At 38.5% G+C, this 27,513-nt stretch overlaps 1 protein-coding gene and 1 pseudogene across 7 annotated transcripts in view; one reads left to right on the top strand and one right to left on the bottom strand.

Moving 5' to 3' along the window:
- Window positions 1-27,513, top strand: part of STK3 (serine/threonine kinase 3) — a 459,940-nt gene that overhangs the window by 42,857 nt on the left and 389,570 nt on the right. For all 7 annotated transcript variants that reach the window (XR_010159291.1, XR_010159292.1, XM_063816448.1 and 4 more), the window contains exons 2-3: window positions 8,176-8,256; window positions 15,603-15,731. Coding sequence is in view for 5 of the 7 variants with exons in the window: in XM_063816448.1 (XP_063672518.1) it covers window positions 8,176-8,256; window positions 15,603-15,731 (210 nt within the window). In the remaining 2 variants the exon portion in view is untranslated. The remainder of the gene's footprint in view (window positions 1-8,175; window positions 8,257-15,602; window positions 15,732-27,513) is intronic.
- On the bottom strand, window positions 340-2,389 carry LOC129135748 (large ribosomal subunit protein eL19-like; annotated as a pseudogene).

Genomic DNA, 27,513 nt, shown 5'->3' with positions numbered 1-27,513 from the left:
CATCTGTGTGGGTTTATGGTTTACATAAAATTTGGAAAATGTTTCTCCTTATTTCCCTCCTTCCTTTCCTTACTTTTCTTTCCTTACTTCCCGTCCCATTTGTTTCTTTTTCATGTGGGACTCAGGCTTTTTGTTTCTTCCTTTATTTAAATAACACTTTTTCCTTTTCAAATGATTTCATCTTTTGTGCTGCACTGTCTAATCTTTTAATCTTATTCAACAAAATTTATATTTCAGATATTTTATTTTATTTTTTTAGCAGATAAAGGCCTGTTTTATTTTAATGATTGATCTGTATAATCACCAAGACCACTATGTACAGACAAGAGAAGGGGAGCTTTATTTCCTCGTCTCTTCCCCCTTGGACAAAGTCTTGATGCTCTCTTCCTTCTTGGCCTGGAGGCACTCTTCATGGTACTTGCATGCTTCCTTGGTCTTAGACCAGCAGGCCTCTGCCTGGTCAGCCAGGAGCATCTTGTGGGTCTGTGTGCCTTTAGCAGGTGGATGTGTTCCATGAGAATCCACCTGTTTTTGAACACACTCCCCTTTACCTTCAGGTACAGGCTGTGATACATGTGGCGATCAGTCTTTTTAGACTCACAGTATCTTTGAGCAGCTGATGCAGAATTCCTATTCTCCTCACCCAGGTTACCTTCTCTGGCATTTGAGTATTGGCTGTACCCTTTTTGTTTACCTATGCCCATGTACCTGCCCTTCTGGCAGGCCAAGGTGCTTTTCTGGCAGTGAGCCCAGGAACGGACAGTCACAGGCTTATGGATAATCAGCCCATCTTTGATCAGCTTCTGGATCTGCTGACAGGAGTTGGCATGGCCAATTTCATTGGTCTCATTGGTGTCCAGCCAGATCTTTTTGCCACAGCGGAGGACACTAGAGGCAAGCCTCTTCTGAAGCATTGAAAATACTCACAGCTTCTGCTGCAGCAATGAAAGCAAATATTTTATTTTTTATCTCTTAAATTTCCATTTATCTTTCCCCCTACCTTCCATTTCCTTTAACATCTGTGAGTATGTGAAAGTATATTCATAAGAGGTTTTTATAAGATATTTATCAATTTCACCACCTCTTGTTTCTGGGTCTGTTTTATTGACTAATTTTTCTCTTTATGAGTTATAGTTCCTGATTACTCATAGGTTTAATAATTTTTTATTTATTTTTTTGACATTGTTAATTTTACATTTGTGAATGTTGAATTTTGTTTTGCTTAAGAAGTTACAGACTCGTTCTGGTAGGCAGTTAAGTAAGTTGTCTTGTGGTTTGGCTTGATGCTTTTGAGGTTAGTTTTTAAGCTCCTCTAGGGAGAATCTGGAATATCCTTTATCTTTTGGTAATATAATCTCCTTTCTAAAATAATGCTGTTCTGAGTTCTTTTCTGAATGACCTTTGTATTCGTGGAGTTCTTTCAACTCTGGATAGTGGGAAAGATTCCCTGCCTTGTGATATTTTGTGATAAATTGCCTTGTCTGGGAATTTTGCTTTTTATTGCTCCCTGGTCATTTTTTTTCGCCTTAAGAAACTGGTTTTGCTGGGCTTTGAGGAGTGTTTTGTAAGCATGCACAGATTGGCATTTCATGGAAACCTCTAGATAGATTGCTGAACCTTTTCCCTGCATAGCTCCCTTCTCCCGATACTCTGTAATGGAATTTCCATTTGCCTTGATTCCTCACCAAACTCTAAGCTCTATTTCTTCAACTCAGCAAAATTGCTTGGTTCTCTTTGAGTTCTTCTTTTCCTGTGCTACAGTCTGACATAGTCTCTAGATCTAAAGCCTGGGCGATGGCAGGGCTCATCTTATTTCTTCTCCTTCTCTTGGGGACCTCAGTATATCCAGTTCTGGAATGCCTGATAGCCAGCATCTGAAAATAGTTTCTTACATTTTGTTGAGTTTTGTAGCTATTTGCAGCTGACAGATAATTCTGCTTCCTGTCATAAACCTGGTGGGCAGCTGACAGATAATTCTGCTTCCTGTCATAAACCTGGTGGCTAGAAGTGGAAGTTCTACAATGGATACTTAAACTTTCAAGCTGCTTGCACTTTTGGTAGCTTTTGATGTAGCCAAATATTACCTTCTTGTGCTTCATGACCTCATTTCTTAAATATTGGTGTTTCCTTGATATGTGTTTTGTGTTTGACTCTTATTTTTTCTTAGACATTTTCTTGATGATTTTGTCTCTTCTGAAGGCTTTAAGCAATGTGCTGATGACACCAAAAATTATATTTCTTGTTCAAATCTCTCCTGAGATTTGTAAATCCAGTTGCTTACTGGAAATCTACTTTTAGATGACTAGAATTGAGCCCATCTTGTTCCCCTCCAGACTGTTTTTTTTTTCCCTGTGTTTCTTACCTTAGTAAATGGCATTACCATCCACTCATTTGCAAAAATAAAATAATGACATTTTTTATATGGCAAAAAATCAAATAGACTGCAAAACTAAAAGCTTATAAGTGAAGTCAAAATCCAAATGAAAATGTTTATAATCTCGAAAAAAGGGCTAGTTTCCTTTGTATACACGTAAGAAAAGGACCGAAAACCCAGTGGAAAAATGAGCAAAGAACAAGTAGGTGATTTAGTTTCTTAATCATATGAAAAGATGGTCAACTTCACTCATAACAATACAAGTTAAGTCTACACTGAGCTAATAAGTTTTCATCACAGATTGGCTAAAATCCAAATAATTTCTTTAAATACCCTATTGATGGAACTGTGGGAAAGAAGGGCTCTCATATATTACTTGTTGGAGAATAAATTGGTACAAACTCTATGGAGGACAACTTGCTGAAATCAGTGTATATGTATATATATTTATATAACATACAATTATAATAGGTAAAATATACCATAATGTAATCAATAATTTTAATAATTACCATATAGTTATGACAATAGTGATCTTATGTTATACTACATTATTAAAATTATATTATTACATGATTATATACTTATTTGTCAGCATATCTACTTTTATATTTATGTGTGTGTGAATGTGTCTGTATTCTCAGTTTCATTTCTGGGAATTTATTCCACATATATACTAGCACATGACTTATTCATTCATTGACTTATATATAAGGTTATATATTCATTCATTCATTCATTGACTTATATATAAGGTTACTCATTGCAGCATTGTTTATCATATCAAAAGAGAACCTGGATGTCCATAAGCAAAAGACTGGGCAAGTAAGATATGCTATATCTCTGTAATTGAATAGGGTGCAGCTGTAAAAAAGAACATTGATGCTTTATTCAGGTTGAGAATCCCTTATCTGAGATGCTTGGGACCATAAATGTTTCAGATTTCTGAATTTTGTTTTGTTTTGTTTTTTGGAGTATTTGCATATACATAATGAGATATTTTGGGTCTGGGACCCAAGGCCAAACATGAAATTTGTTTTGTATCTACCTTATACACATAGCCTGTAGGTAATGTTATACAATATTTTAAGTAATTTTCTGCATGAAACAAAGTTTGCATACATTGAACCATCAGAAAGGAAAGGTGTCACTATCTCAGCCACCCATGTGGACAGTCTGTGGAGTTGTTTGGCATCACCTTCATTTCTGACTCTGAATTTACATGCTACTGATAAGCAATCATTTTCTTATACTTGCTCATGCATAAGTACTTAACTGCAAAAAATATGGCATAACATTAATACAGTGGAAAAAAAAATATGTTCAGGGTAATGAAGCAGCACAGTGGCATTACCAGAATACCTCTATCAGCTTTTAAACAACAGGAACAACAAACAACGGCAGGCTTTTAGTTTTCACCTATGATGCTGATTTTTGATTGAAAGGTTACTATACACTGTGTAGTTTTTTTTTTAGGTGAGAAGAAACATCAGAAGCAGCTGAGGGGCCAGGAAATAGGTCCGCTAGGGATAAGGAAACATTCTGCTGGATGGCTTTTTTATTTTATTTTATTTTATTATTATTATACTTTAAGTTTTAGGGTACATGTGCACAATGTGCAGGTTTGTTACATATGTATACATGTGCCATGTTGGTGTGCTGCACCCATTAACTCGTCATTTAGCATTAGGTATATCTCCTAATGCTATCCCTGCCCGCTCCACCCACCCCACAACCGTCCCCGGTGTGCGATGTTCCCCTTCCTGTGTCCATGTGTTCTCATCGTTCAATTCCCACCTATGAGTGAGAACATGCGGTGTTTGGTTTTTTGTCCTTGTGATAGTTTGCTCAGAATGATGGTTTCCAGCTTCATCCATGTCCCTACAAAGGACATGAACTCATCATTTTTTATGGCTGCATAGTATTCCATGGTGTATATGTACCACATTTTCTTAATCCAGTCTATCATTGTTGGACATTTGAGTTGGTTCCAAGTCTTTGCTATTGTGAATAGTGCCGCAATAAATATACGTGTGCATGTGTCTTTATAGCAGCATGATTTATAATCCTTTGGGTATATACCCAGTAATGGGATGGCTGGGTCAAACGGTATTTCTAGTTCTAGATCCCTGAGGAATTGCCACACTGTCTTCCACAATGGTTGAACTAGTTTACAGTCCCCCCAACAGTGTAAAAGTGTTCCTATTTCTCCACATCCTCTCCAGCACCTGTTGTTTCCTGACTTTTTAATGATTGCCATTCTAACTGGTGTGAGATGGTATCTCATTGTGGTTTTGATTTGCATTTCTCTGATGGCCAGTGATGATGAGCATGTTTTCATGTGTCTTTTGGCTGCATGAATGTCTTCTTTTGAGAAGTGTGTGTTCATATCCTTCGCCCACTTTTTGATGGGGTTGTTTGTTTTTTTCTTGTAAATTTGTTTGAGTTCATCGTAGATTCTGGATATTAGCCCTTTGTCAGATGAGTAGATTGCAAAAATTTTCTCCCATTCTGTAGGTTGCCTGTTCACTCTGATGGTAGTTTCTTTTGCTGTGCAGAAGCTGTTTAGTTTAATTAGATCCCATTTGTCAATTTTGGCTTTCGTTGCCATTGCTTTTGGTGTTTTGGACATGAAGTCCTTGCCCATGCCTATGTCCTGAATGGTATTGCCTATGTTTTCTTCTAGGGTTTTTCTGGTTTTAGGTCTAACATGTAAGTCTTTAATCCATCTTGAATTAATTTTTGTATAAGGTGTAAGGAAGGGATCCAGTTTCAGCTTTCTACATATGGCTAGCCAGTTTTCCCAGGACCATTTATTAAATAGGGAATCCTTTCCCCATTGCTTGGATGGCTTTTTAAAATGTTTCCTCGAGAATCGTCTGCCTCATTAACAGTGGCTTTTGTCTTAGAAGTCTCTCTTTGATGTTATAAAGTGACGTGATTTCCTATTCTGTTAAGAATGCACTCCACTTTAGTCCTAAAATAAGCCCATCACACCATGTTGTCTTCCGGCACTTTTTCTGCAATGTTAACATCATCTTCATTGTCATTACTACTACCATAACCTTGATTCAGAACCATTTCTGCTATTTCTTTTTTCTTTTTTTGAGATAGGGTCTAACTCTGCCACCCAGGCTGGAGTGCAGTGGTGTGATCTCGGCTCACTGCAACCTCCATCTCCCAGGCTCAGTCTCCCAAGTAGCTGGGACCACAGGCATGTGCCATCATGGCCACCAAATGTTTTGTATTTTTTAATAGAGACAGGGTTCCGCCGTTTGCCCAGGCTGATCTCAAACTCCTGAGCTCAAAGGATACGCCTACCTCGGCCTCCCAAAGTGCTGGAATACAGGTGTGAGCCACCGTGCCCAGCCCATTTCTGCTATTTTACCATCGGTCAATGAATGAGCAACTGGAGACTCATTATCAATGTTAAAAACTTATTTGATATCAATTTCTTCCAACTTACTGACAGACTCTGAAGGTATTTTTTTGTATATGTAAGGAAGTCAAACATCTTTTTATTTTTATTTATTTATTTTTAAATTTTTTAATTATTATTTTTTTTTTTAAGACGGAGTCTTGCTCTGTCGCCCAGGCTGGAGTGCAGTGGCGCGATCTCGGCTCACGGCAAGCTCCGCCTCCTGGGTTCACGCCATTCTCCTGCCTCAGCCTCGCAAGTAGCTGGGACTACAGGTACCCGCCACCATGCCTGGCTTATTTTTCGTATTTTTAGTAGAGATGGGGTTTCACCGTGTTAGCCAGGATGGTCTCGGTCTCCTGACCTTGTGATCCACCGCCTCGGCCTTCCAAAGTGCTGGGATAACAGGTGTGAGCCACCGCTCCTGGCCTATTTTTTTTTTTTTTTTATCTTGACATACAGAATCCTTCAAAGTCATTGCCTTGTTCATCATCATTACTGAACATAGTTGCAAGCTAGAGATTGTGCCAGGTATGCACAACTGTGTCTTTAGATACTGTGTTCCAGTCATTGACAATAGCATATACAGCATTCTAAATGCTGAACTGCTTTCGAAAACCTCCCACGCTCATATTTCTATTCACTGCTGCAAGTAGGCTGTTCAAGAAAGTGTTTTTATATTTATTCTTTATTGATCTGAGGATACCCTGCTCACTTGCTGAATTAATGAAGTCACATTTGGGGGAAAGTACATGGAATAAACATTATATTTAATGAGATTTTTCAGCTGGAGGATGAGCAGAACAGTTGTCAAGGAATAACAAAATCTTGTAGCCATCATCCAGTCCAGCTTCCCTGCAGCAAACCTGAACCACTGCTACAAAATGTTTGTGAAACCAATCAGAAAAGATGTCCCTAGTGACCCATGCCTTTTTGTTAGTCTAATAATGAACCCAATCTTTCCCACACAGCAGGTTTACACTTAGTGTGCCTTCTGCATTAGCACCTCCCAGGACAGTTACTCTGTCCATGGCATTCTTATCCTGTAGGGGCTGTAGTCAGAGTCTTTCTGGGGAACTGACACTAAACTGTGATGTTTCATCAGCATTATAGACTTGTTCTGTTGTCAGATTTTCATCAGTGATGGCCTTGGCAAACTTGTCAATGAATTTTTCTGCTTCTTCATGATCAGCAGTTGCTTTATTCACCACAAATCTTTGAAAAATTAATGTGTCTTTTCTTAAATTTCTGCAATCAGCCTGTTGAATATTCACAGTTCCCTTCAATTTTCAGTTCATCATGATATATCTTTGCTTGTTTCATGAGCACCATACCATTAAGTAGTGTGTTTTCTCTGCCGTGCTGACAGATTTACTCTTTCAGTACACATTTGAGATCTTCATTTTGGTTTTCTGCAATTAAGAAAAATTTTTCGTTAACTTCTGTTCATTGACACTTCAGCATAGAACTTCAACAATTTATCCTTCTGTTTCTTCAGGTTGTATATGGTGGTCATTCCAACACCATGCTCTTTTGTAAGACATTTCCCATATTGCTTTCCAGTTTATCCAGCAGCTTGACTTTTTGTGCTAGAGATAAGCATAAATGCTTCCTCTTTTTCTGTCACTTACTCAGATTTTCAACATTGTCTTTATCCAACAAAGCAGAGAATAAGCAAAAAAACCCACAGTGAGTAATGCACAGTCTTGGCTCCGTGTGGGGCATCGTGGGGAACCTATCATTGGTGCATCTGGCGTGTACCTGTGCCATTTTATTACCCTTCTTTGGATGTGCTTGGGTGGGAGAATCTGTGCGTGCATGGAAAAGGTATGTCAGAGCTGAAGGGGGCTGGGGAGGATCTTTTTTCCTTAAATTGTGTTATGTGCTTACAGTTTGACTGTGACTCATTACATGAGGTCAGGTGTGGCATTTTCCATTGTGGGTATCATGTTGGTGCTCAAAAAATTTCAGATCTTGGAGCATTTTGGATTTCAGAGTTTTGGATTATGGATGATTAACCTGTATGGAAAGATCTCTAACATAGTTTTGTCAAGAGAAAACAGTAGACAACATGACAATATTTATACAGAAGGGTGTGTATATGCTTCTTATATATTCAAAGGGGAGGAATTAAGAATATGTATTCATATTTATATAAAGGTTTCACAAAAAACTAATAAAAGTGATTATTTTTGGAGGTGTTGCTGGGCACATGAGGAACAGGGCTTGAAAGGAGAATGTTTACTATGTATATTTTTATATTGTTTGAGTCTTCTGAATATATTAAAATAAAATTAAAAACTTGGTAAAATTTTAAAAATTAAAAATTTTGTAAAAGGTCTTTAAAGAAAATATTTTCTTTCTTCTTTCTTTTTTAAATCAGTAAACTAAAAAAGCTGAGTGAAGACAGTTTGACTAAGCAGCCTGAAGAAGTTTTTGATGTATTAGAGAAGCTTGGAGAAGGGTAAGTACAAAAAATATGAAAGCATGTAAATAATTTCAGAACAATTTAAAAAATATTATATGATGTTAATCTTTCAACTAGAGTATATTCGTATGAATTGAATAGTATTTAATAGTAATTAAACTTGGCAGGTGATACTGAATTTTAAAGATTAGTTTGTGCTAAATCTGGTAATAGTGTTTTTTCAGAGAAAGTAGGCCATATATATATAAGGGAAAAGCAAGAAATGTGCTGTGAAATGATGTTCAAGAGTTTTGTTAGTTCATCCCTTACGGCATTCTTATTAATACGTTTGAAGGTTTTGACTTTGTTAGGCAAGTGACCATAAGGCCATCCTTTTAGATCTTGAGGCTCATTTTATTTTGGAAAAGGTAAGTAGTTGATATGACAAGAATATCTTAGTGAGGGAAACAGTTTATATAGGCAGAAGAATAGTTGACATGGTTTCAAAATAACAGTAGAGAAACATGTGCCGGTTTGAGCAGAGAGAAAGGTAGGGAGCATTTAATGGAATGGCAAAGTATAGGAGAATTTCCAAAATAATAAAGGTACAAAACAGAATTAAAAGAAGCTTATAGATCAGCAAGAACAGGGACAGGGAAATAGAGAAAATGAAAAGGTAAAATAATAAGCTAGGCCGGGCGCGGTGGCTCACGCATGTAATTCCAGCACTTTGGGAGGCTGAGGTGGGTGGATCACTTGAGGTCGGAAGTTCAAGACCAGCTTGACCAACATGGAGAAACCCCATGTCTACTAAAAATACTAAATTAGCTGGGCGTGGTAGCGGGCGCCTGTAATCCCAGCTATTCGGGAAGCTGAGGCAGGAGAATCGCTTGAACCCGGAAGGTGAAGGTTGTGGTGAGCTGAGATCACGCCATTGCACTGTAGCCTGGACAACACAAGCGAAGCTCCGTCTCAAAAAATAAATAAATAAATAAATAAAAAATAAAAATAAGCTGAACATGATGGAAGGAATAAAATCAAGTGTATTTTTCAATAAATGTTAATTCTCCCATTAAAAGACAAACTGTTAGAGTAAATGAACATGCGAAATCTACCTATATTCTGTTTATAGGAGATGCAAGTAAAACAAATAATGGAAATATAAGGCTATTTATTTATTATTAATAGAGATGGGATCTTGCTATGTTACCCAGGCTGGTCTTCAACTCCTGGCCTCAAGTGATCCTCCTTCCTTGGCCTCCCAAATTGTTAGGATTATAGGTGTGGGCCACTGTGCATAGCCTATAAGGATATTTCTTATAAAAATATTATAGATAAACATACAAATAAAAAAACAGAAAGTAATAGTAGCAATATTTATATTAGATACATTAAAGTTTAAAAGGTTTCAACTAAATAAAGAGATATATTAGGTAGCAATATCAAGGACAATTTATAACAAAACATGTCAGACAACATGGCAGCTAAATTTATGACAGAAAAGCTATTAGTGATGTCAGAGGCATCTAATAAAAGTATAATTGCACGGGAGATTTCAATGTATCTCTTTTAGAATTGGACAGATATAATAGAAAAAAGAGAAAGGACATAGAGGGATTAAACATTATGAAGAATAAACTTGATTTTATAGAAATGTAAATATATATAAAGTAAAAATATATGAAATACCTGTATGTCTATATAACTATGCATATATATTCTTGCAGACCTGCTTTTCTGGTGTATGTTCAAAGGACCATTGATAAAAGAAAAGTTACAAATTCTAAAAAATAAGATATTTTTACAGGTCACATTTTCTGATTGTATTAAGCTGTTCTTGTGTTGTTATAAGAAAAATACCTTAGGCTGGGTAATTTATAAAGAAAAATTTAATTGGCTCACGGTTCTGCAGACACTGCAAAAAGCACGGTGCCGGCATCCGCTTCTGGTGAGGGCTTCGGGAAGGTTATAGTCATGGAAGAAGGCAAAGGGGGAGCGGATGTCTCACATGGTGAGAGCAGGAGCAAGATAGGGCAGGGGAGGTGCCACGCAGTTGTATTTTTTTTTATTTTAAAATTGTTTTTAGACAGAGTTTCACTCTCGTCATCCAGCCTGGAGTGCAATGGCGTGATCGTGGCTCACTGCATCCTCCTCCCGGGTTCAAGGGATTCTGTTGCCTCAACCTCCCGAGTAGCTGGGATTACAGGTGCCTGCCACCACGCCCAGCTAATTTTCATATTTTTAGTAGAGATGAGGTTTCACAATGTTGGCCAGGCTGGTCTTGAACTCCTGACCTCAGGTGATCTTCCCACCTCGGCCTCCCAAAGTGTTGGGATGACAGGCACGAGCCACTGCACCCGGCCTGCCACACCGCTTTAAATAAGCACATCCTGTGAAAACTCACCATCTCAAGGACAGCACCAAGCCATGAGGAAACTGCCCCTGTGACCCAAACGTCTCCTAACAGGTTCCATCTCCAACATTAGGGATTACATTTCAAAATGAGATTTGGAGAGGACAAATATGCAAACCATATCACTGATTATACTCAGTAAATTAGAAATAAGTAATTATAATATGAAAAAATCCACACCAACTAGAAATTAGGAAACATAATCTGAAGTAACCCGTTGATTGAAGAGGATATTATAAATTATAAAACAATGAAAAGGAGAACACATTGTGCCAGTATCTATGGAATATAGCAAAACTAATTAAAAGTTTTAGTTCTAAATTCTTTCATTAGACTAACAAAGAAAGGCAAAAAATAAACTTAGTGCTTACTTAAAGAACTTAGAAAAATTATGAAACATACCAAAAGAAACTGAAGATTGAATTAAAGAAAAAGCTGAAATTAATGAGATAGAAAAAAAATTAGAAACGATAAATATGGGCCAGGTGCAGTGGCTTACACGTTGTAATCCCAGCATTTTGGGAGGCCGAGGTGGGTGGATCACTTGAGGTCAGGAGTTCGAGACCAGCTTGACCAATATGGTGAAACCATATTGTCATTTAGTAGAGTAGCCATCTCTACTAAAAATACAAAAATTAGCCGGGCGTGGTGGCATGTGCCTGTAATCCCAGCTGCTTGGAAGGCTGAGACAGGAGAATTGCTTGAACCCAGGAGGCGGAGGTTGCAGTGAGCCGAGATTGTGCCATTGCACTCCGGCCTGGGTGACACAGCATGACTCTGTCTCAAAAAAAAAAAAAAAGATATGTATATGTTTGTATATATAAAAGCTTTTGAAGAGATCAGTAAAATAATTAAACCTCTTACAATGTTGACTAAAGAAAATAGAGAGAAAATACAGAAGATTTGGAATAAGAAGGAAGATATAGCCAGTGATAGAGAAATGATTAAATAACTGTTAATTATAAAGGTACCAACTCATAGCATATTATTTACAATAGCCAAAATGTGGAAACAACTCAAATGTCCATCTGCTATCCCAGGTGAATAAACAAAATGTGATATGTCTGTACAGTGACCTTTTAGCCATAAAAAGCAGTGAAGTACTGGTACATTTTACAGTGTAGTTGGACCTACAAAATATTATGCTAAGTGAAGGAAGAAGCCAGATATAAAAGGTCACATATTGTATGATTTCATTTATATGAAGTATCTAGAATAGATAAATCTGTAGAGACAGAAAGCAGATTCTATATATTTTGGAACTACATACAGATAATGGTTGTACAGCATTGTGAATGCACTAAATGCCATTGAATCGTACACTTTAAAATAGTGAATTTTATGTTGTGTGTATTTCACCTCCTCCCCTCCAGAAAGGTTCCAAGTATGTTTTATACAGTGTTTAAAGGACAGTTAATTATAGTTTTTTTTTTAAATGAAGCTAGTGTAACTTTAATATCAAGACCTAAATGTACAATAAAAGAAAACTGTAATTCAGCCTTGCTTTGTTACTCATTATGGTAACTGTTCCCACTTTGTCTCAGGTGAATAGCTGTTGCCACTTCTCTTGTGCTGGGATCCTGTTATCTATTAAACTCAAGGAGCCAGTTTCACTGTTGGCATATTTGTCATCTTTCCCCTGCACTAATAGAGCTTTGGTCGATGCTGGTATCCTCTGGACCCTTTTTGTCAACATAGTTAGGGAGTATGTGAGCATGGCACTTATAATATATATCCATTCTAGTATCCCATTTCCTTGAGCCTTTGATATGCTTCCTTTGGTGTGTACTGAGGCTCACTTAGCATCTCACTTAATATGGGCCACTTTTGAGTCCAGGTTTCAGTTAACTGGCTGAGCAACTGTTAGGGACACCCCCAACTGTTTGAGCTAACATGCTGAGTCTGGAATTTCTGGTCTTGCATCCATATCAGTACATTTCTTCCTCTCTGGAAATCTTAGAATTTGTTCTCACACATATTCTTTAGGGTTCTGATAAAAATTGGCAAAATCTTGCAACTTTTTTAGTGTGAATAGTAGCTGCTTGGGTTAAATTTTATACTTGTCTCCCTGGTGTCTATGGGAGTTGAGTATAACTTTGGGTCTGGAAGCAATAAGTGGTGGTGGAGTGGTCTGGAGGACCACTGCATTCTGCTGAAAAGTGACTGCCTCAGGAGGTAGATAGAGTCTTCAGGCATTGTAAGGTTAATTTTCTCAGACAGGAGGGCAGAGTTGCTTTTGGTATCAAGGGAGGCTTGATAGGATTTGGGGATTCAAGGTACTCAGATTAATGAGAATCTATCTAAATGTCCTAATACCAGTTCTCTAGGTACTTCTCTTTACTGTTAGATGCCTTAACTTTAACATAACAGACCTGGTGCTAATGTGAATTCAACTTGCAGTGTAATTCAACTTCCAGTAAGACTATACCTAGAGTTTGTTTTTCAGAAATCTCAACCCTGTTTCTGTACGAATTAAGAAATTCAGAAGTTTTCTGGTTCTCTCAGTCTTGAGCTGGACATTTAAGCCTTTAGCTTGCTGTGTTTGTTCTATAACTTTTCCAGTGCAGGCAGAGGCAGCAGCCCATTCTATAGTCCTTATAATTTATTTTCACCATACATTGTATTGATACAGCTACTTGGTCTTTTAAAGCTTTGCTTAGACTCCAGGCAACTAAGGGTGATAATTTAAATAACTGTTTGCCACTGAATGCCATAGACCATCAGTATACTATTTGTTACTTGTATTGAAGTCATTACTGTCTACACATCTGTATTAGTCTGTTTTCACACTGTTGGTAAAGACATACCCGGGACTGGGTAATTTACAAAAGAAAGAGGTTTAATTGACTTATAGTTCCACGTGGGTAGGGAGGCCTCACAATCATGGTGGAAGGCAAGGAAGATCAGGTCACATCGTACATGGATGGCAGCGGGCAAAGAGAGAGCTTGTGCAGACAAACTCCCATTTTTAAAACCATCAGATCTTGTGAGACCCATTCACTATCATGAGAACAGCATGGGAAAGACCTGCCCCCATGATTCAGTCATCTCCCACTGAGTCCCTACCACAACAGGTGGAAATTATGGGAGCTACAAGATGAGATTTGGGTGGGGCATAGCCAAACCATATCAACATCTAAGAAAGAACTAATTCAAGATTCTCTTCTTTAAGATTCTTTCCCTTGGAAACACTTCTACCAAAAACTATATTGCTATCAAGGAAAAGATAAGCTACTCTATGTACTCTAGATATGAAGAATTTAGTAATGAAGTTAGGAGCTCAAATGAATTGTGGAGGGGCCAGGGATGCAAAGTTCATGAAAACTGTTGCCAAAGGTTGAAGGTCGAAGTCAGCATTGAAGATCTCAGCCTGAAGCACTGAAGTGGGTGTTTCTCAAAAGCTCTCTGGGAATCTGCTGGAATCCTGCAGTCTTGAGAAACTCCCACCAACTACCTCAGTCTGCAGCAGTGGTGGCTGTTGGAAGCTCAGCAGAAAGCTGCTGTGCACTTCATATCTGTCAGTCCATCTGCTACAGCTGTATCTGGAGAAAAATGGTTTCTCCTTTCGTCATTCACACATACGTGTTTTTCTCACTGGCAGACTTTTAATGAGGAACCATTCAGGGAAGGGGATTCTGGGAAGTGGGGATTGCAGCTTCTCTTTCTTAGTGCTGAGGAGTCCTTAGAAAGGAGTGATGGTGTTGCCTAATTGACAGTAGATGATCTAGCACTGAATTCTATGTTAGCTTTTGAGGGAATATACACACATACACACATACGGCTTTCAAGGGGAGATACACACACATACATTCCCCCACACCCAGCCCAATGTGACTTTGGGTACCAAACCAAATTAAATGACTTCAGAGAGCCCAAAGAAACAGAGGAGAGGATAAAATGTATTTTATTGAAGTTGCCGCTTTATCACTTATTTGTCTCTTTTTCACTTATTTTAAAAGATTATAAATTTGGAAGGGCTTCTGCATAGATTTCTAATATTAGGAAACATTCGATGTTTTCCATTGGCTTGCTCTTGTTTCTCTTCTGTAGAAAAATATGGTGAGAAAAACCTGATTTTTGGGGTGGGAATGTGTTTGAATTCTGGCCCTACTGGTCTGTTTCTCATCTTTTAATGAGGATAATAGTGTTTTTCCTTATGATTGTGAGGGTTGAATTTCATAATGCATGTAAAATACCTAGCATAGGACCTGGTTTATAGTAAGAACTCAGTACATAGTAGTGTTTAACCTCGTTTTTAAGTTCATACTAAGGTATAAATGGCTTCTTCCTTCTTTGTTTTTGCTTTTTAAAACACGTGAATATTCAGTTGGCAAAGTTTCAGGAGTTGTAGCAGAGACAGGTTTTGGGCAAGTGACTATTAGACCCTGTTCCTCATTTTATTTACCTGTGAGTTTGTAGTTTTTCTCTTGAGGAAAAGGTAATGAAAGGAACTTTTTAAAAAGAGACCTTGGATCTGTAAATCAGGTAGAAGCAGATGGCTGCAGATTCCTTGCTTCTGTAACTTTGATGTTAATGTGGTCCCCAGCTGAGGGTTTTAACTGTTAAGGTACTCTGAACAGAAGTGTGACTTTTTGATATTCTGGGGGTCATTTTCCTTGAGATCAGCCTTTTCTCCTAATTTGAGGCTTTGGCTATTTTTAATCTACATTTCATTCTTTTAATTTCCATTTATATCTTCTTAATGCTGCATTTGTTTGAGTTGACCAAACGCAAGTCTGTTTCTTTCATTCATAAGAAAAATAGCTACTCATTATATGTTAACTTGATTATTTTAAGTCTGTAGTTGAAGCAATAAAGCTAAGATATAATTCATTACCTTTTAAAATTGTTACTTGTTTACTTTGATTTTTTAATCATTTAAATAGTGTTTTAAACTAGAAAAGACTATCCACAGAAAACTCATAGTAGACTTTTAATCTTATAGTTACGATGTTTGATAGGAAAAAAATAATGTCTTGGTTTCTTTTAGGTCTTATGGAAGTGTATTTAAAGCAATACACAAGGAATCCGGTCAAGTTGTCGCAATTAAACAAGTACCTGTTGAATCAGATCTTCAGGAAATAATCAAAGAAATTTCCATAATGCAGCAATGTGACAGGTATGAAGAGATTTTATTTCTTTGCTTACCCTTGTTTTGACAAGTTTTGCTAATAAAATATAACAAAATTTATTCTTTGATCATCTGTTTAGTTTTCATTTCTTTTTCTTTTCTTTTTTTTGAGACGGGGTTTTGCTGTTGTTGCCCAGGCTGGAGTGCAATGGCGCCATCTCGGCTCACCACAACCTCCGCTTTCTGGGTTCAAGCGATTCTCCTGCCTCAGCCCCCTGAGTATCTGGGATTACAGTCATGTGCCACCACGCCTGGCTAATTTTGTATTTTTAGTAGAGATGGGTTTCTCCATGTTGGTCAGGCTGGTCTCGAACTCCTGACCTCAGGTGATCCACCCGCCTTGGCCTCCCAAAGTGCTGGGATTACAGGCGTGAGCTACCACGCCTGGCCTAGTTTTCATTTCTGACTTCCCATTGGAAGTGAGATTAATCCTCTAAGGCAGATGAGGATGGCTTTGTCAAGTGTCTTTAGGACTTACAGCTCTTTGCAGCTTTTCTGCTTAAAAGCAGAAATGAGGCTGGATGTGGTAGATCACGCCTGTAATCTCAACCCTTAGAGAGGCCAGAGCATCGAGGGTAAAGGAGCCCAGGAGTTCAAGGCCAGTCTGAGCAACATAGTGAGACCCTTTCTCTACCAAAAAAGAAAAGATTATCCAGGTGTGGTGGCTTGGACTTGTAGTTCTAGCTACTTGGGAAGCTGAGGCGGGAGGATTGTTTGAGCCCAGGAGTTCAGGGCCACAGTTAGCTATGATTGCAGCACTGCACTATAGCCTAGACTTTTTTAGGACAAATTTATGGATGAGAATGAGTTTTTGATGTTAAAGGGGTCATTTAACAGTCTGTATTATGTAATCACTTTTACTAATTAAGAAGTCATGTTTTATGTAAATCTAATTCATTCAACAAACATTCACTGAGCATCCCCAGTTGACCTGGTACTGTGCCAGGATCTAAGAAGGCCAAAAGAACTAAGACACTTTTTTCTTTTTGAGGGGTCAGTAGTGTAGTTGGGAAGACAAATATATAAATAAATAGCTGTAATATAGCACACTCATTGTAGTGACTGGTGCATGGGGTAATGTGAAAAGAAGAAGGCAGGGCATCTTCCTCAGCCAGTGGAGCCAGGAAATCTGGAATGCTGACAAAGAGTTAATTGGGTGAAGAAATGGAGTGATAAGGGAGAGTCAAGGGGATGACAGGTAGAAAGGTAAAAACAACTCATTGGGGTGTGCTCATCTGACAAGATTTAGAATTATTGGAATGGAAAGTATGGGACAGAGAACAGAATGAAATGAGGTTGGATAGTTAAATGGAGCTGATGGTGAGAAGCATCTTATGCAATGTGAAGTAGCCTAGGCTTTATTCTATAAGGGATTCAGAGTATATAAATTATGACTATGTTTAGCCTAAAGTTACTTAACCACAGAGGGATTTATTATTCTCCCTTAACAAAAAGTCTGCTAGTACAGCAGCAACAAAGGAACAGCCATGTCTCAGTCTTCTTTTCTTGTACTCTCTCATCGTTAGCATGTGCTTTGTCCTCATGCTTATTATCTCATGGCTACAACAGGGCTGCTACAGCCCCAGCTTTATGTCTACATTCCAGGCAGGAGGAAGAAAAGGGAAGGGGCTTTCCCAGAAACCTTCAGCTTCAGTCTTATTTGTAAAAATTGTCTCATGTGTGACTTAGAGCTGGTGACACAGGGTAGTCTGGGCACATTGTCTCCCCTTATCAATTCAGGGCCCTGTAATTAGAGATTTATGGAAAGCTTTCTCTCCTAACAATACATGGGATCTATAGATTGTAAGCTTTTTGGCTAATGAAGTGATTGCATAATCCTAGAGGAACTTTGCTGCTTGGATCTGTTCAATTTTGCTTTTCTTTAGAATATGCTGTATATTTAAATTATGTTACATATTTCCCATAGCATGTGAAATTCAAGTGGTTATAGAAAAAAAAAAGATACATTCCTCAACTGTGGTTCCCACAATTTGATATAGAATAAGAGATGAGATAGCATAGTGCTCGGCCACCAGGTATGCTTTATACTTGCCTGATGTGAGTATTATTTTGTTATTGTGGTTAAAAATAGTTCAAGGATTAGCATTGTACTTTGAGTGTTGTCTAGGAAAGTCAGGGTCTCAAATGTTACTATTACATATCTCTTCCCTCAATCTTTGTAGGTCTTGGAACCTGTCAAATCTTGTTCAGATTTCTGCAACAGCATCTTATTTGTTCACTTTGTCTTTCATTTTTGCCTCCTCCAACCCATTATCTTCCTTGAAGCTAGAGTGTTCTTTCCAAAATGCAAATGTAATCAAGCATTCCCTGTTTAAAACCCATGGTTCCCCATTGCCTCGAGAAATCCAGTCTCCCAAGAGTGGCATACAAGGTCCTTCATGTTCCATCTAGTGCTTACACCTCCAGTCTCTTACCTGAGTTTCTCTTTTAAGTGCCTGTTTACTTGTATTCTCTATCATCTAAGTCTTAAGTTCCTTGAGTTCGGGGATTGTATTTTACTCAGTGTCCTTGGATCCTGCCACATAATGGTTACTCAGATACTAATGAGTACTTCTATTTAATAATTTCTGTTTGGGCAACTCAACTAGACTATCCAGAGGGAATTACACATTTAACATTCTAAAACCAGTTTTAAACATTCCAGACAAGCCTTTCAAATTCCTGTGTATCAAAGGCATCATCATCTACTTAGTCTTTTAGCAAGGCTGAGAATCATCTTTATTCCTTTTTATGATACTTCAGATGATACTGAGTCTTGTAGATTTTCCTTCTGAAATGTCATCACTATCTTTATTCTTCTCTTCATTCCTTAAGGAAAGGAACCATATATTTTTCTTTATTAGCACCTGTTCAGCGCCTAGCAGTATACTTTTTGATGAATGAATGAAAGGGTGTGGTATGTATGAGGAGTACAAGGAAGAGCATTACAGATTGAGGGAACCCCAGGGAAATCAGGTACTTATTCTTGTTATGCACTTTAAGCTTTTAAAGGGAAAGAAAAGTAAAGAATACAATGAGAAGGAAATGTTAATAGAATTCTAGAACTTTTGTACCACTTTATAGCAGAATGCCTTGCACATAGTAGGTACTTCTCAAATATTTGTTGAATGAAATAAATGCTGAGGCAAATATTGATGAAAAATGGTTTCTGCCTTTTAAGATTTTACTGTCAAATTCATATTGTAAGTATGAAGTTGCGAAGGATCAAAAAATTAGTTGGTTAAAAGATCCTAAAATGCTAAAAGATAGGACTAGTAAAAAATAAATTAGGGCCGGGCATGGTGGCTCACGCCTGTAATCTCAGCACTTTGGGAGGCGGAGGTGGGTGGATCATCTGAGGTCAGGAGTTCAACACCAGCCTGGCCAACATGGCAAAACTCCATTTCTACTAAATAGATACAAAAATTAGCTGGACGTGGTGGCAGGTGACTGTAATTCTAACTACTCGGGAGGCTGAGGCAGGAGGATCACTTTAACCTGGAAGGCGGAAGGTGCAGTGAGCTGAGATTGTACCACTGAACTCCAGCCTGAAGAAAAAAAAAAGAAAAAGAAAAACAATTAGGAAATGACAGGGAGAAACTTAGATTTTAGCTACCAATAACTAGTATTAATGTAAATGTGTTATTAAGAAATTAGCATAAAAATGATTGGAAGAAAACAGTATGAATTGAAAAATTCCCAAATAATACACTGAAATTTTGATTAGGGAAAATGAGATATGCATTTCTGAAATTTAACTATTTTCTTAATACATTCAGCTATTTGTGAATTTGGTAAATTGTCTTGTTTTCTATACTCTATAAAAGGACCAGAGGTGGTGTTTTAATCTTTTTTTGTTCATTTTAAGTGAATATTTAATAATGGGCTGAATACTACATGTTAGCATAAATATTTCAGGGAGCCCATCTGCTTTGTTTATTGCTGAATGTGCAGTGCCTAGTTCAGTACCAGGTACAGAGTAGACATTTAATGAGTATTTATTAAATGGATAAATCATAGAATATTAGTGCTAGATTCAACTTCTGTGGGTCAGCTAGTTTAGTGTTTTTCAAATCATACCCTGCTCTAAGAAGGTACTTCTAGGGGCATTTTCTTCACTGAAGAATTGAGTAGAATGAGAACCTCATTATTGCTTTTATCTTTTTTATATATGGGACTCTTTTGAAATTTTTATTTGAGGAAAAGTCTTCTAGTGCTAAAGCATATTTAAAAACAATTTTGCAGATACAGAAAATGAGACCTAGAGCTTTTACATGAATTGCCCAAAATCACACTGCTAGTTAGTGACTGAGATGCAATAAGAACCCACATTTACCCTACTTCAGGGCCAGTGTTGAAGAAAGCAATGCCTGTAAAAAGATTCCAACAGTTCAAAGTGAAGCACTCTCAAGGCATTCCTAGGAGTAGAGGCAACAGCTGGTTAGCAATACTATGTGGCAGGTAATATGTACACAACGGAATCACAACTGACATAGTCACTACCCTCCTGGTGCTTATATGCAGAGAAGGAACTTTTCATATCTAAACAAAGAGAAATATGTTGTTATGAATCAGGGCACACACTTATCCCCTTTTTACCTGTTCAACTAGTATGTATTGAGTACCACCTACTCCTAAGTGTAGGCCTGATGTGCTCTCACAAGAGATACAACAAAGAATGGGTCTCGGCCGGGTGCCATGACTCACGCCTGTAATCCCAGCACTTTGGGAGGCTGAGGCGGGTGGATCACAAGGTCAGAAGTTTGAGACCAGCCTGGCAAACATGGTGAAACCCTGTCTCTACTAAAAATACAAAAATTAGCTGAGCGTGGTGGCAGGCACCTGTAATTCCAGCTACTGGGGAGGCTGAGGCAGGAGGATCACTTGAACCCGAGACGTAGAGGTTGCAGTGAGCCAAGACTGCCATTGCACTCCAGTCTGGGTGACAGAGTGAGACTCCATCTCAAAAACAAAACAAAACAAAAAAAAGAAACAAAAAAGAATGGGTTTGAGGCTTTAGAGAGACTTTCACTCAGCTGGAAGAAACAGACGAATGGGTAGGCTGTTTCAGTACACAGTGTGGTAACAGCTGTGATGGGATAGATATGGGGAAGTATGTGGGTTGGAAGAGATATCTAACACCTCATGTTTGGAGGTTCAGGGAAAGTTTTCCCAGGGAGGTCATACCTCAGCTGAGTCCTGATTGATGAGTTAGATTTGCTGGGCAAAGAGAAGAGATAACTCTTATGGTGAAATAGAGCATTTTCAGCTGGCCTGTTCAGGGTGTCACTGAGCACCCCTTGGCTTCTACCAGAGTATTCTACATTCTTACCTGTTCTATTTCCTCATGTTTCTAGATAAGATTCCATTTGAACACTGTTTCTGAGGCAAATAAATAAATAAATAAATAAAAAGTTTGAAAATCACCATGTTGGAGGATTATTGATGAACTTTGGCAATTTGTATCAGCAATTTTAACTTTGGCAATTTGTATATTCAGTTTTGGGTGGGCCAAGAAATAAATTGCTGTGTGATTGAGATTTATGCTGGAAACAGCTCAGTTTTAATAGAATATCCACATTGCCTTTGTAAAAACACTATATTACCATACTAAGTTATAGAACACTACTAAGATTGTAGTAAGATGTTGATGAAAATGATGTAATTAAAAATAGCCATTTCTTTAGTATTTTAATTATCACATGCTCATATTAGGAAGACTTTTAAAAAGTATACCTTTAGCTATATATGGTTTCCTTCAATTAGAATGAAATTCAAGTTACTATTTAAAAAGTCACCTTTTGATTGTATGTGGTGGCTCATGCCTATAATCCTTGCACTTTGGGAGGCCGAGGTGGGCAGATTGCTTGAACTCAGGAGTTCAAGACCAGCCTGAACAACATGGCAAAACTCTCTCTCTAAAAAAAATACAAAAATTCACCAGGCATGGTGGCACGTGCCTGTAGTCCCAGCTACTTGGGAGGCTGAGGTTGGGAGGATTGCTTGAGCCCAGGAAGCAGAGGTTACAATGACCTGAGATCATGCCACTGCACTCCAGCCTGGGTGACAGAGCCAGACCCTGTCTCAAAAAAAAAAAAAAAAAAAAGTCACCTTTCAAGCAGTATTTTCAAATAGTATTCCATGTTCTTTATTTAATTATATGATGTTGTTGATGGACACTTAGATTGATTCCATATTTTGGGTGTTGTGAATAGAACATTTGGATTTTTATAAGAAGCTTAAACGTAATGATTCAGTCCGTATAATTTGTATCATGCGTAGTGTTTAAGTAAGGTACAATTAGATAGGAGTATGTAGTCCTTTTTCCATTTTTCCCCTTTGGTTTTTCTCATTTTTTTTTAATACTCTTTCTATTTTGAGTTGTGATGCTAGAGGAGGACCATTAGGATAAAGAGTGTAGGGAGCTGTAAAGTGAAGATGGAAATGGAAAGGATGTGATCATTAGGTATGAGATGAGAGGAAGCCCAGAAGCCCCCACCCCCTCAAAAAAAAAGAAAACGAGAACAAGATACGTCATTTTATTGGATTGAAGGCGTTAAATAGGGGAAGGGAAAAATTAATGAGACAGGAGGATGAAATGGAGAGAAGATGCATAAGAGAAAGGCATAGAATGTGGCTCATGATTGGCATGCTAGTTATTAAGGCATCATATTTCACCTCTGCTTCCTGGTGTAGTCTGTAATTTCCTTTGTGTTTTCCTGGTTCTTCCACCCAGTGAAATTTTCAAAGACATAGCTGCTTACTCCTATTTAAAAGAGACAAAACTAGCCAGGCACAGTGGCTCACGCCTGTAATTCCAGTGCTTTGGGAGGCCAAAGCAGGAGGGTCACTTGAAGCCAGGAATTTGAGAGCAGCCTGGACAACGTAGTGAGACCCTGTCTGTACAAAAAATAAAAAAAATTAGTCCGGGTGTGTGCATGTTTATAGTTGCGGCTACTTGGGAAGCTGAGGTGGAAGGATCACTTGAGCCCAAGAGTTTGAAGCTACAGTGAGCTATGATTGTGCCACTGCACTCTAGCGTGGGTGACAGAGTGATACCCTGTCTCTTAAAAAATAAAAATAAAAAACGTAACAAAACTACAGTTAGCCCTCTGTATCCTGCTTGTTCTGCATCCACGGATTCAGCTAACTGCATGTTGGAAATATTGGGAGAAAAAAAGCAATAGAAAAAAACAATAAAAAAAAACCAAATGCAGTATAACAATTATTTGGATAGCATTTACATTGTATTAGGTGTAATAAGTAATCTAGACATGATTTAAAGTATACTGGAGGATGTATGTAGTTATATGCAAATACTGTGCCATTTAATATAAGGAACTTGTGCATTCATGGATTTTGGTATCTGTGGGGTTCCTGGAACCAGTTCGCCATGGATATTGAGGGATGGCTGTGTATAGAATTGCTGGGTTCTGATACAACCTGCAAGTCCATATACTGGCTTAGTCAAAATTCTTAGGCATATGGCTGAATTAAAACTTTCTGCATTGCTTAAAATTTATATACAGGTATACCTTACTCTGTTGTACTTCTTCACTTTGCAGATGCTGCATTTTTTTTTTTAATTGAAGGTTTGTGGCAACTGTACTGAGCAAATCAAGTCCGTCAGCACCATTTTTCCAATAGTTTGTGCTTGCTTCATGTCTCTATGTCATGTTTTGGTAATTCTTCCCATATTTCAGACGTTTTCATTATTATTATGTCTGTTATGGTGATCTGTGATCAGTGATCTTTGATGTTACTGTTGTAATTGTTTTGAGGTGCCACGAACTGCACCTTTGTAAGATGGTGAACTAAATTGATAAATGTCGTGTGTGTTCTGACTGTACCACTGCTAGGCCGTGGGCCCCATCTCCCTTCCTTTCCTCAGGCTTTCCTATTCCTTGAGACACAATATTGAAATTAGGCCAATTAGTAATTCTACAATGGTCCGTAAGGGTTCAAGTGAAAGGGAGAGTCACACAACTCTCACTTTAAATAAAAAAGCTAGAAATGATTTAGCTTAGTGAGGAAGACAGGTTGAAAGCCGAAATAAGCTGAAAGCTAGGGTTCTTGTGCCAAACAGCTAGCCAAGCTTGAATGCAAAGGACAGGTTGTTGAAGGAAATTAGAAGTGCTACTCCAGTGAGCACATGAGTGGTAAGAAAGTGGAAGAGCCTCATTGCTGATATGGAGACAGTTTGAGTGGTCTGGATAGAAGTTCAAACCAGCCACAGCATTCTCTTAAGCCAAAGCCTAATCTCGAGCAATGCCCTTACTGTCTTCAATTCTATGAACGTTGAGAGACCTGAGGAAGCAACAAAAGTTTGAAGCTAGCAGAGGTTGGTTCATGAGGCTTAAACAAAGAAGCTGTCTCCATAACATAAAAGTGCAAGATGAAGCAGCAAGTGCTGAAATAGAAGCTGCAGCAAGTTATCCAGAAGATGTAGCTGAGATAATTGATGAAGGTTGGCTACATTAAGCAACAGATTTTCAGTGTAGACGAAACAGCCTTCTACTGGAAGGAGATGCCATCTAGGACTTTCCTAGCTAGAGAGAAGTCACTGCTTAGCTTCAAAGGACAGGCTGACTCTCTTGTTAGGGGCTAATGCCTCTCATGACTTTAAGTTGAAGCCAGTGTTCATTGCCCATTCCAAAAATCTTAGGACCCTCAAGAATTTTGCAAAATCTCCTCTGTTTATGTGGCAAATCACATTTATTCATTTGTGTATATTGAACCAACCTTACATCCCAGCAATAAAGCCTACTTGATCGTGGTGGATTAGTTTTTTGATGTACTGCTGCATTTGGTCTGCAAGTCTTTTATTGAGAATTTTTGCATTTATGTCCATCAGAGATATTGGTCTGAAGCTTTCTTTTTCATTTTGTCTCTGCCACATTTTGGTATCAGAATGATGCTGGCCTCGTAGAATGAGTTAGGGAGGAGTCTCTCTTCCTCAGCTTTCTTGCAATAGTTTCAGTAGGATTGGTACCAGCTCTTCTTTATACGTTTAGCAAAATTCAGCTATGAATCTGCCTGATCCAAGGTTTCTTTCTGGAAAACAAAAATTTGTGTGACTCACTGTATTGTGATATTTGCTTTATCCAGGTGGTCTGGAATCAAACCTGCAATATCTTATAGATTTGCCTGTATATAACACTAGAGTGTTACAATGTTTTGAGTGAAACTCTCTCCCCTTCTTCCCTAACCTTTAATAATCAACATGCTGGTTTAAAAACAGATGTTAGAACATCTAAATAATTGTAGTTAGTTAACTTGCTGGCTAGAATGAACAACATCATGTTTGATCCTTGACAGTCCTGCTCAGGATAATATTTAAATGCTAGTTTGATTGTATTATTTCCTTATATAAATTTCTTCAGGGGTTCCCCATTGCCTGGACTGCCCTTTCTTCTTTGTCACTAGTCTAATGTTTTTCCATTTTTCTCCCTAGCGTCTGCTAGTAGGCTTGTTCAGTGAATATTTGTTGTTTGAATTACTTAAAAAAAAGATAAATAAATGTGAATTTGAATGCATATCTATGTTAATGGAAATAGACTTGAGTTTAGAAGTCTCAGGTCTTGAACTGTCTGAGCCTATTGGTAGGCTTTTTTTTTTTTTTCTTTGAGATGGAGTCTCGCCCTGTTGCCCAGGCTGGAATGCAATGGCGCGACCTCGGCTCACTGCAACCTCTGTCTCCCGGGTTCAAGAGATTCTCCTGCCTCAGCCTCCTGAGTAGCTGGGATTACAGGTGCGTGCCACCAGGCCCGGCTAATTTTTTATATCTTTAGTAGAGACAGGGTTTCACCATGTTGGTCAGGCTGGTCTGGAACTCCTGACCTGGTGAAACCCCATCTCTACTAAATACAAAAATTAGCCGGGCATGGTGGCGGGTGCCTGTAATCCCAGCTACTCAGGAGGCTGAGGCAGGCGAATCGCTTGAACCCAGGAGGCAGAGGTTGCAGTGAGCCGAGATCGCGCCAATGCACTCTAGCCTGGGCGACAGAGCGAGACTCTGTCTCAAAAAAAAAAAGTATGCTTTATTATTACTCACATATCATGAGGCCAACAGATCAAGAGACTATTGCTATGGAAAAGATATATTGTTATATATACAGCTCACAAGAGAAGGAGGCGTGCTGTGTCACAGGGGGCTCCACAGGGAAGTACCAGAGTCAGTTAGGAGGCAGAGAAAGAGAGGGGGGAAAAAGTGGACAAGAATGTTTATGTGGTTTCCCTGGGAAGGGACAGGTGAGATAGGGTAAACAGGTTTAGGATTGGCTACTTTGAGTATTTTGAGTGGGTTCTGGGGCATAGGGCTTTCTCTGGTTGTCTGGTACCTGGCCCTGGGGCAATTTGGGCAAGTGAAAAGTTGACCCTAGAGTGTAACCATAGAGGTGGTTGGAGGTTTGGGCTTTAGATAGGTTGGTGTGCATATGAAAGACATCCTTCCATGGGAGTTAGTTTGCTGTCTCTAGGAATTAGCTTACCCTGAGAGGGGCAGTCGCTTCAGTTTTAGCAAGGTCCCAGATACCAAAGCATCAAGAATACAGAAAATAAAAAGATATGCTTACTATAATCTCTGCATGGACTAACACTACTTTTTAATTGGTCTCTCTGTATTCACATTTGCTTCCCTACAATCTAGCTTTCATTCAGCAACCACAGAAACTTTACATCATGTTATTCGTCTGCTTAAAATTCTTCACTGATTTTTTTTTCTGTATTTCAAATAAAGCCCAGTCTCTTTACCTTGGTTTTGAGGCCCTTCATGGTCAGGCTTCTGCCTACATGTGCAACTCCATTATGTTCTACTGTATCCTTTACTCACTTTATCCTGGGCCCACTAATCTTTCAATTCTTTGACCGTGATTTGTTCTGTCTTTCAGGGCCTTTGCAGGGCAGTTCTTAGTGCTTAGTTATCTGGCTAACTTCTCGTGAAGTTTTGCATCTTAGCTTAAATATTATTCCCTTGGAGAGTCCTAAATTAGGTCCTGTCTTAGTTTTTTGTGTGATTTATTTATTCATTGGTTCTTTTCTTTCTTTCTTTATTTTTTAATTTTAATTTTTCTTTTTTTTTTTTTGAGGCGGAGCCTCACTCTTTTGCCAGGCTGGAGTGCAGTGGCACGATCTCGTCTCTCTGCAACCTCTGCCTCCCGGGTTCAAGCGATTCTCCTGCCCCAGCCTCCTGAGTAGCTGGGATTATAGGCCCCTGCCACCACGCCCAGCTAATTTTTTTTGTATTTTTAGTAGAGACAGGGTTTCACCATGTTGGCCAGCATGGTCTTGATCTCTTGACCTCATGATTTGCCTGCCTCGGCCTCCCAAAGTGCTGGGATTACAGGCATGAGCCACCGTGCCCGGCCTGCTTCTTTAGTTTGTATATAGGAGAAGAGAGCTACTGAGGATAAAATGGAAAGCAAGACAGATTGGTACCTATCTTTATGGAGCTTCTGTTCTTCTGGGGGAGGCAGATAAAAGTCAATGACAAAGTCCTTGCAGGATGTAATAAGTGCTTTACAGTATAAAAGGTGCTGACTTAGAAAGTGTCAGAGGATGGCCACTGTATACATATGAACTCTGGAGTTTAAGCATTTCTTTCTTTTCCAATCTGTGGATTTTGTAATTCACAGCAGTTCAGTGGAGAAAGGACATTTTATTGTTAAAGCTCATTTATCTACTTTCAAAGGTTTTTCACATACTCCAGTGCCTTCCAAGTCTCAGAGGCTACCATGGAATATGAATGCATTCCATTCCTTCATATGAACTA

This window comes from Pan troglodytes, chromosome 7 (genome assembly GCF_028858775.2).
Source record: "Pan troglodytes isolate AG18354 chromosome 7, NHGRI_mPanTro3-v2.0_pri, whole genome shotgun sequence".
NCBI lineage: Eukaryota > Metazoa > Chordata > Mammalia > Primates > Hominidae > Pan > Pan troglodytes.
The sequence above is the reverse complement of the archived record's forward strand: the minus strand, read 5'-3'. Positions and strand labels throughout refer to the sequence as shown.